The 10,155-nt window shown below is 54.5% G+C and overlaps 1 protein-coding gene across 1 annotated transcript; it reads right to left on the minus strand.

Moving 5' to 3' along the window:
* Positions 1-245: 245 nt before the first annotated feature.
* GPD1 (glycerol-3-phosphate dehydrogenase 1) lies at positions 246-7,840 on the minus strand. The gene is made up of 8 exons (XM_004053106.5): positions 7,501-7,840; positions 6,840-7,017; positions 5,903-6,043; positions 5,163-5,301; positions 4,672-4,784; positions 3,790-4,023; positions 3,460-3,566; positions 246-2,161 (listed from the first exon to the last, which is right to left on the minus strand). The coding sequence occupies exons 1-8, from the start codon at positions 7,539-7,541 to the stop codon at positions 2,065-2,067; spliced, it is 1,050 nt and encodes a 349-aa protein (XP_004053154.2). The 5' UTR covers positions 7,542-7,840; the 3' UTR covers positions 246-2,064.
* Between the last annotated feature and the right edge of the window lie 2,315 nt (positions 7,841-10,155).

Genomic DNA, 10,155 nt, shown 5'->3' on the forward strand with positions numbered 1-10,155 from the left:
TGTGTGATCTCTATTCTTGCAGGAGGCATGATAAAGCCCCTAAGAAGGGCCGGCAAGGCCGGGGCCAGCTTGCGGCGAGGGCGGGAGGGGAGAGAGAGGGATGGGGACTGAGTGGTGGGCACCGCCGCTGACCCCTGGAGTAGCTGCGATTATGGAGGAGGGATTTCTTTTTTCATTTTTCCTACGGTAAGAGGGAAAACATACGTGCAATGATACACGCCAGCACACGCACTGCCACATGCACTGAAGCTCCCTCTCCCAACTCTTCTTGTTTCTGGAAAAAACACACTTTATTGGGTAGACAAATAGGCCTTATGGGAAGGCCTGAGTCACAGTGCACTGGGGAGTGAACAAAAGTAGGCAAAGTGCTTGAAGCTTCCCCTTTGCCCCCACCTTAACCTCCTGGGGAGGCAGCTCTGGACACTCAGTACCCAGACCTGGGCTCAGCAAGGCCTGGGGTGACTGTGCCCCTCACTCCTGCTGCCTGATCTGGGCAGCCCCACCCTTCACTGGTAAGACAGAATTCTCAAGGGATAGGCGCAGAGAGGATCCCGCCTCCCTGGTTCGTTGGAGAGTAACAGGGTTTTAGCATAATGCTGGCCAGAGCCAGTGTGCCAGGTGCTGCCACACAGGAAGCTGACAGCCCTGCTGGACGGGCAGGAGCCTCTCGGGCCCTCCGGACTATTTATAGCTGGAGGCCTAGGCTGCTGACCTGTGACATTCCTCTGCTGCCACCCCATCCTGGAGCAAGGCAAGTGCAGAGCACACTCCTCCTCCTCCGCTCCTGTTCTTTCCTCACCCCAGGGAGTAGGGTGGTTTTGATTTTCTTCCTCCTCCTTGAGTTTCCCAGCTCCCGAGTTGCTGGTGTTGTCAATACCTCACGAGAAGGCCCTCATTCAGCAAAGAGAGCTGCCCTTGGAATATTGGTGCCCACCAACATAGGAATCTGCTCACCCTTCCCTACCGTTCATCAGCCTTTGGGCCACCCTCTGGCCTGCTGGCTTCCAGATGCCAGGCATGGTTAGCTGGTTACCCTGGCCGGCCTGGAGCAGCTGAGGAAGAGGTGCAGAGTTTGGGAGGAAGAAAGGGGTGGAGTCAGGGATGTCCTCTGGGGAGATAGCACAGGAGGGGCCCAGCTGACACCTCCCCCAGCTAGAGCTACTGAGAAGGAAGCCTGGGTGAATACAAAGGTCACAGGGAGCTGAGTGATCTGAGCCTGTTATGAAAGGTGTAGCTCTGTCAGCAGATTAAGTTCCTGCTCCCCAAAGAGGGTGCTGGCGGGGAGGGTGAGGGAAGGCTTGGAAAGGTCGCACAGAGTGGGGAGGAGCTGGCAAGGAACTAGGAACCGGGAAGTCCCTGGGGAGAATGTCAAGCCGCGGAGCTACAGATGCCAGCATGGCAGCAATTTGGGTGCCAGGGCAGCCTGGGCAAGGGGGAAGGGGGAGAACCAGAGGTTTCTGAGGACACAGATGTTGCTAGGAGAAGCTAAAAGGGGTTTGTTTGAGATCTTTGTATTTTGTTAACAAACGCTGAGATCCATCGAAGCTGTGTGGGTCCTGGCAGAGGTCAGCAAAGGGGTCCTTGGGGCCTGCATCAGCTCAGAAGCCCAGACCCCTCCCTGACAATCCTTGCCTCATCGCTCCTGTGGCTAAGATACTTCTTCAGCCCTTTAACAGGATTCCTGGTGTATGTGAGACAGCCACTAGCAGCCCCTGCCCTACCGGCCTCTCCCCCAACCCTTCTCCACATACATCACCCCCGCCACCAAGCAGGCAGCACTGGGGCTTGATTCCACCCCTCCCAGAGGACATGGAGAAAGCCCCACATCTGGAGAGGGACAGGGCAACTGCATTTCTGGCAAATGTGGTGGCAAGAGGCTGCGAGTGGCTTGACAGTTCAGGACTCCAGGTGCGTAGCTGGGCCCCATAGCCTCCTGTCCTCCAGTGAAAAGATGAGAAGACTCTGCTCCCTGGGAGTCCTGGAGATCCTGGTGACTAGGTACCCCAGGCTTCTGCTGGTCTCCACTGGGGTAAAAAAGCGGCCTGGCCTGGGCCCTGGCCCCACTCACATATGTTCTGGATGATTCTGCAGGCAGTGGATGAATTCACCCACTGGCTGGCCCTCGTAGCACACCTTGTACACAGCCATGAACAAGGGAAACCTAGATTGGAGAGGGAAAGGCTCAGCTTAGCCTCCCACTCCTGGTCCACTCTACCCCCACCCCCACTCACTGTCTAACCCTCCTGTCCCTTGCCCTCCCACCTTGGAGCTCAGGAAGGATGGCTGTGAGTTTCTACCTTCTGAGAATGTGAACTCCCTAGCCCTAGGTTTAAGGTCAGATTGCTAATTGCCCTGCTCCCTACCATGTTGAACTGGCCTGCATGATTCTCTGGCTTGGATTTTCTGTGCCAACTGGGCAACCCACTTTTTTTTTTTTTTTTTTTTTTTTTGAGACAGACTCTCGCTCTGTCGCCCAGGCTGGAGCGCAGTGGTGCAATCTTGGCTCACTGCAACCTCCGCCTCCCAGGTTCAAGCGATTCTCCTGCCTCAGCCTCCTGAGTAGCTGGGATTACAGGCACACACCACCATGCCTGACTAATTTTTGTATTTTTAGTAGAGATGGGGTTTCACCATGTTGGTCAGGCTGAGCTCAAACTCCTGACCTTGTGATCCACCCACCTTGGCCTCCCAAAGTGCTGGGATTACAGGTGTGAGACACCACACCCAGCCTTGAGCAACCCACTTAACCTCTCTGAGCCTCAGTGTCACCAACTGTAAAATGGGGCCACTATAACAAAGGAATGATTGTGTATGTGAAGATGTAATTAGGTATGATGTGAAAGTGCTTAATAAATACTCATTTCCTTCTTACTGTCCTTTTGCCCAGCTGCTCCCTTTTCCAAGCTTTACCCTGAACAGTCATGAGTGGATCTTCTAAACCTGTTTCATACTCTCTTCTTCTAGGAGTCTTTCTCAGACCAGCACAGCTCTGCTCTGATCAACCCAATCACCCCCGCTGTCTTTCTGAAAACGAGCACCTTGAAGCACAGCCCATCCTTCTCCTTACACCTCAGCACCCAGAACAGGATTCAGGGAACAGATGGGTTGGCCTTGGGGAAGAGACTCAAACTAGGGGTGATGGACAGAAGTGGGATGAGCTTATTCCTGCTGCCCCAGAGCTCCAACCCCAGAGCAGAGGACAAGGAAGGAGGGGCACAAAGGGATCCAGGTAATGTAGTGTGAAGAGCACTAGACTGGAAGGAGTTCAAAGACCATGAACTAGCTGGCGGACAATGGGCATGCCAGACTCTGCAAGCTCTGGACTCTGTCTGAAATGTAAGGTAATACTCCCCTTTCTGTCCACTTCACAGATTTGTGGCAGGTTTAGGAAGATGATGAACAGGGCGAGCACTTCTGGCCATGGCTCCCTTAATCAGTGGGGCTGTGGCCAATACTTACTTGTCTACCAGGCCCTTGTGCTGGAGGATGCTGTGTAGCTCCCGGGCTGTCTCGGGCCCCTGCAGTTTCTGCCCATTCAGCAACTCTTTCTCCAGCTGCTCAATGGACTGTGCAGAAAACAGGATGAGTGGATGGAAATGGGAGAGAAGGGTTGTCAGTAGGGGGTGGAGAGACTGGAGCTCAGATGGGAGTGGGGTCTTGGGAGGAAAAGAGGGATGGGGATGTGCACAACAGTCTTAATGTTTGTGCTCCAGAGATGCCTCCCGCCAAGCACCTCTACCTGGATGCCTACAGAGCCGCCCCTCTGTTCTCCCTTCTCCCGGGGCCCACCTTTCCTGTACGCGCAAAGGCCTCAGCCACTTTCCGGTTCCGCCCTCCATAGCAGGTAGTGATCAGGTCAGCAACACCACAGCTCTCCAAGAAGGTGGCAGAGGACACAGGACCACTGCAGAAGACCTTGGCGAAGGCTATCATCTCCATGAGTCCCAGCCGGATCACTGCCGCCTTGGTGTTGTCGCCAAAGCCCAGGCCATCACAGAAGCCAGCCCCCACGGCCACCACATTCTTGAAGGAGTGGAGGTCATAGGTGAGAAAAGACCCCCTCCTATAGGCCTCATGTGGAGCCCCCTCATACTTATTTCATCAGCCGTGACACCCACTGCAGAAGAGAGGTATAGTGTGTGGCCTTTTAGAAGCCTACTTCCGCCTCTTGGTTTCCCCCTTGCTGCACCCCCTTTCTTAAGCCCTGCCCCATACTCCCTCCTCGAGGACATTTTCTGAAAACCACTCTTCTCTCTAGTTGACCTTCCCATCTATGACCATTCCATTATACAGCCCTCAAGTCAACAGCTGTCCAGGATCCATAGTTCTGGCCATTAGTCTGTCTGGGTGTCATGGATGTTTTGTCTCCCATTAGCCTGGGCATCTCCTTGTCCCCCTGGACCACCTCCTGGAGCCAGAGGGTAGGGAGTCCCACACAGGGCTAAAGTGGGAAAGGAGCAAGGGGGTCCACGGTCTGATGATGAATAATCAGCCAGCCTGAATGGCCCTGGCCTTGCTTCTGCAGCTCCTGCTATATGCATGGGACATGGTAGGAAAGGGGAACCACTGCTCAATAGTGAGAGCCTGGAGTACCTGCAGCCTTGCAGAGCTCAGCCAGACCTCCTTTGGGGCCTTCTCCTCACCCCATAGCTGCCTCTGTGCCCCTCTCACCTTTAAGGCTCCACAGATCTCTACTGTGTCCACCTCTTGCACCACTGTGATACGGAAGTTTGGTGTCTGCATCAGCTCTTTCAGGAGTTGTCCCTGGGCCGGGTCCTTGCAGCCTAAAGTGAGGAGGGGGCAAGGCTTTGAGGGAAGGACTCTTTTTAAAAAATATTTATTTTATAGAGATGGGAGTCTCTCTCTGTTGCCCACGCTGGACTCAAACTCCTGGGCTTAAGCGATCCTCCCGCCTCAGCCTCTTAAGTAGCTGGGACCACAGGTGTGCCACTATACCAACTCTGAGGGAGGGCTCATCACTGTGTTTCCCTAAGCAGGCCCTGAAGCCCCTTCCCTGGGGGTGTCCCAGCCTCCTTCACCTCTGATGCTTGTACTTTCCTTTCTCTGCCTTATGGGAAAGAGATGGCTAAGTGGGGTTGGGGCAGTTTGGGGAGGGGATGCAACTAGATGCACTGTGTATGCAGGTGGCAGGGGGCTCTCACCAATGGTTGTCTCACAGAACTTCTCATCAGCCACCTCGCTGGCAATGTTGGCCCCCATCAGCACACTCATGGGGATGCCGAGGCGCTCCCCAATCACTTCCGAGATGAGCTTCAGCCCATTGGGGCCCTCGTCTACCCCCTGAGCACAGGATGGAGCTCAGGTCAGGTGCCCTTTGGGCCCACCTGCGGGCTTCCGCCCAGAAATTCTGTCCCTTCCAAATCCATTGCTCATCTGTGTCCCTCCCGACAGGTCCTGCCCCATTCCAACCCAGCTCAAGTTTGCTGTGAGGAGGCCAGACAGCATGTGACCAACTGTCCTGCCACATACCCTCAACCAGTCTACCTCTCCAAGGCAACGGGTCCCCTCCACATCCCTAGGCAACCCCGCCTGACTGCCCCAACAAACTGCCATTCAGTGACCAGTCACTGCTCCAAACCAGCTACTCTTCACACGTCTCAAACCAGCCCGCTTCTCATATCTCCCAGGCATTCCTTTATACCTCCGAAACTCCCCGAGAGGACCTCCAAACCAATCTCTTGTCTCCTCCCTTCAGCCTCCCTTCCAGTGACCCCCAGCACCTCACTGCTTTCCTAAGCCTCTCCAGAGCCAACTGCCTCTCTTTTCTCCAGCAAACTCTTGGCCTGCGTCTGCCATTTTCTGTTCTCCTTGCTTCACCCACCCTGAACCCCACAACAGTGAGCCGCACCCTCCCCCATCCACATGAAGGTGTCCCTGGCACCTTAATAAGAGATATGCCAGTGGCGTTTGCCTTCAGATGGCCCTTGAGCTGGTCACAGATCTTGCCGATGAACTGATGGGGCACCACAAAGACCAGGATGTCAGCATCCTCTGCAGCCTGGACCACATCTGGGACAGCCACCTGTGGGGGTGACCAAGCGCTCGCGGGCCTGGCAGACCTCCCCTAGCCCCTGTGGAACCCTATTCAGGAGATCTGGGAGCCAAAGCGTGAGGCTGGTAGGGGAGCAGGAAGGCTTGTTTGGGACTGAATCTAGAAGGACTGAACTTGGAGGAATAAAACACTCTACTCCCTCCCCCCAGCTACCACTCTGTCTCCCTCCAGCTGTCCTGGGCTCTTGAGGACTCCTGGAAACCTCATCCCAGCACTCTCCTATCCCTTGGCTGTGGGACAGTGCGGGAGGCCAAAAGCAGCCTGGGCTTGGCAAAAGAAAGAGCTCAAATAAGATTTCATCACCCAGCTCCTCAGGAACCCCAGCTGGGAAGGGGGAGCCCCAGCCTTTCTGCTCTCTTCCCTGCTTCCCCTTTCCAGGTGGGGAGAGCCACGTGGATTTGACCAAAGACCGTAAGTCCAAGGAGCAGCCTCCAAGTCGGCTACTCACTCAGTGAATGAGTAACAGGATTAGTGCCGGAGGCAGGCACTACTGGCCCCCAAGTCTGGGAGCCCAGTCTTTGGCTGCCATGGAGACCAACTTGTTCTCCCATCCCTTCCCCACCCACCCACCTGGGAGCCTGTGAGGGGAAAGCATAGGTTCTCCTCAGTCCTCAGGAAAGGGCCCAGAGCAGCCCTCCTGAGACCTTCCCAAGTCCTGCTGCACCTGAAGCGGCCCTCTCAGCAGGAGGCACCTGTTGAGTAAGGTCGGCTCTGACTCCTGGCCCTCCCTTCCTCTCCCTGTTCTTCGCAGGGTGTTGGGGCTCACCACATTTGGGGGCAACTTGTGCCCTGGCAGGTATTTGACATTCTCATGCTGCGTGTTGATGATCTCAGTCAGCTTTTTGCCTCCAATGTCTTCCTCAAATACCCACATGGTCACCCGTGGGTCAAACTGTGCCAGCTGGGCTGCATTGCCACCCACAATCTTGGCGATGGCTGAGCCCCTGGTGGGAGGGGGAGCACAGGAAAGTACAGGAGGAGGGAACAGTGGCAGGAGTTGGGGCAGTGCCCCACCTCAGGATCTCACAGCAGCCCCCCCAGGCTGTTCACTCCTACCTACCTTCCTTATCACCTCCACTCCCATGACAAATAGTCCCCAGTGACCTGGCAGTAGAAAGGAGACTCAGTCTCCTCACCCTTTGCTACTAGAGAAGGGAGCCCCCCTTCTCATCTTCCCACCCCCAAACTCAAGCGGCTCTTCACATAGAGAGCTCTGGAGACGCCTTCCCATGGTGAACAGGTGCAGCTGCCCAGGCGGGCGGGGGTCAGGAGAGGGCCGGGCACCATCTGTCCTGTGCTGCTATGATAGAAGATAGCAGCAGGGGCTGAACAGGAACCTGAGGGCCTTTCCCACCCATTCTGCCTCCTATCCACCTCTGTCTTGGGGGGCCTACCCTTCCCCCATATCACTTGACAGAGCTGCTTACCAGTTCCCGGAGCCTACAATGCAGACTTTCTTGCTAGCCATGGTGCCGCTTCTCTGCCTGAGCCGGCTCAGTGCCACACTCCCTAGCTCCTCTGCCGGCTAGGAGCATTTAACTCCACCACACGTGGGTGCAGCCAAGCCCCGCCCTCCAGGGGTGGGTGGGGAGGCTGGCGCCCAGGGAGATAGAGAGTCTGGCAGAGCCAGGGAAAGGAGAGACAGGGGTACAGACAGGTGGGGAACAGGAATGGGGCAGAGACTAGGCCCAGCTTTTTCTCCTGGGCTCATCGGCTGACAGTGCTGGCAAGCTTCTTCCCTTGGCCCCAGCCCAGCTTCCCACCCCCTCCCCACCATGGTCTCATTTTGAGGTCTGCTAAGAAAATAGCCCAGATAAGGAGCAGGTGACTGCTCTCCCTTGCTCCCTTCTGCCCCCCAGCATGAAATAAATTGTATTTAGCTTCAGTAGCAGCTAGGGGAATGCTTTTCAGAGGTAGGCTCCTCCATGACCCCCTATTCCCCACCCTGCCACATACCCTCGCAGGACCCTGTTCCACAGTTCTGTCCTCTAGCAGGCCCACGCTAGCTCCACTGCAGGGCTGGGGTGGGGGATGTGGGCCCACTTCCCGCCTCTAAAGATGAGGCCACATAAGAGGTAAGGGCCTGCTTTGAGGACAGCCCAGCTCAAAAAAGGATAAGAGACTCCAGGTGCCTCAAAAGACAAGATTGTCTTGGTCACCCACAGAGGTCATCTTGGGGACTCATCCATGGGCCTCTCAGATGATCCCCACCCAAAAATGTGTTCTAGGGAAGGTGGGAAAGGTTAAAGTTAGAGAGCTCTGAGAATTGCGGTACACAATTTTGTTGTAGACTCTGGGCTTAAGAGGACAGGAGAGAATAGGAGGCAGGCAGAGTGCACACTGTCCTTGAAAGGCTTTGAGCCTCCTTCAACTCCTCCTCTCAGGGGTTTCCAAGGTACTGCCCCAGGGGCTTCATCAGGTGAATGGCTAGTTTGCAGAGGCCAGAAAAGGGGAAGGCAGGCAGTACCCGGGGCAGCTGTGTCCGTGGGGCTTTGTGGTCTCAGATGCTGTGATTGGGGGTAAGTTTGGTGTATGTTTTTTGGGGAAGGGCGAGAATGGAAGGAGCACACTCAGCAGTTCAGGGCTCTGCATCGCCCACGGCCATCTGTTTGTCTAAGACGAGGGAAGCTCTGGTTTCCTGGCTGATCTGGAGAGTGGAGCAAGAGGCTCCTAACACTGTGCACCTTGGCCTAGAGGGCAGACACCACCGTGTGCTCATGTGCTGACCTCCTGGCTTGGCAGACGGCTAGGTGGGTGTTGCCATCCCCCTGGGCTGTTGCTGGCCAGCAACTGGTAACAAGCACTGGGCTACAGGGGAGTCTGTGTGCAACCCATGGGTAGGAGTAAGCAGGCAGGAGGTCAAGACTGGGGAGAAATGGCTTTCTAAGTTCCAGGGACTGCCCAGGAAAAACCAACCATATTCTCCTTCCATGGCCAGTAATTTCCCATAGGGAAACGGACATGAAATCAGTAGTTGGCTGTTTTTCTTAGCACAATGTTATACCTAATACAGAAACAGCCTCCCACAGACCACTCCTTTATTGCACTGGCACTGAGATGAAGGCTCCAGTGCCAGGCTGCCAGCTGGGAGCACTGATTACGGGTGATGGAAGAGAAAGGATGCTTCTGTCCCTGGCACAAATGATGGGAGCCCCAAAGAATGGATGTTTATGCATAAAATAACCCCCTTGTTTTTGCCTAAATGCTTCCCTCTCTCATTTTGCCCCTACAATCATTTTAGGTAGTGTGGAGACTAAGAATGTGCTCATTTACATGGGAATAAAGAGGGTGCAGAGATTCAGAATTGGCTCATCACAGGAAGTTATCTGTATCACTAGAGCTCTTTTCCCAAGAGCAAACTGTAGATTTGCTTGAAATTAATAATGGTTCATCAGCCATTCATTACACATGTAATTAGCCTGGGTAAAAACAGATGCCATTTCAATGTCCTTGACATCAATTTTCTCCACTCCTAGTTATCGGCCCAACCACTCCTCTCTGCTTTCCCTTCTCAAGTCTGATAAACCCCAAGTTCCGGAGTAGGAACAGTGGTTGGATTTTTTGGTGGGTTTGATTACATATACTGAACAGGCAATACTAGAATGTTCCCATCCAAACAGGCAAAGGATAATTTTTAAACTACAACTTTGGAAAGTGGTTGTACTCTGATCCTATATTCCAAACCCCATTCTTGCATAATGACAAAGGAAAAAAGTCATGAGCCCCCAAGTGGGAAGCAGGCAGAACTGCAGGCGAGTTTCAAGTGATTGCTAATGGGAATCCCTCCTGAGCTGTCTTCCAAACTCTGCCAAGGAGGGGCTAGTTGTCTACAGTATGAGGATGACAACACAGAACTTCCATGGTGCTCTTAAGAACCAGCTACTCAGGAGGCTGAGGCAGGAAAATCACTTGAACCTGGGAGGCGGAGGTTGCAGTGAGCTGAGAACGCGCCATTGCACTCCAGCCTGGGGAACAAGAACACAACTCCATCTCAAAACAGGCAAACAAAAACTGAACTCTTACTTGAACCATGAAAGCGGAACCTTACAGTAGCAGGCACAGGCCGGGCACGGTGGCTCACA

The sequence above is a fragment of the Gorilla gorilla genome, chromosome 10 (genome assembly GCF_029281585.2).
Source record: "Gorilla gorilla gorilla isolate KB3781 chromosome 10, NHGRI_mGorGor1-v2.1_pri, whole genome shotgun sequence".
In the NCBI taxonomy this organism is placed as follows: domain Eukaryota; kingdom Metazoa; phylum Chordata; class Mammalia; order Primates; family Hominidae; genus Gorilla; species Gorilla gorilla.

Coding starts and splice junctions, on each gene's coding strand:
- GPD1 (XM_004053106.5), bottom strand. CDS start 7,541: ATGGCTAGCAAGAAAGTCTGCATTGTAGGCTCCGGGAACTG. Junction 6,044..6,839: donor ACAAGTTGCCCCCAAATGTG/GTGAGCCCCAAC, acceptor TCACCCCCACAG/GTGGCTGTCCCAGATGTGGT. Junction 3,567..3,789: donor CCTTTGCGCGTACAGGAAAG/GTGGGCCCCGGG, acceptor TTTTCTGCACAG/TCCATTGAGCAGCTGGAGAA.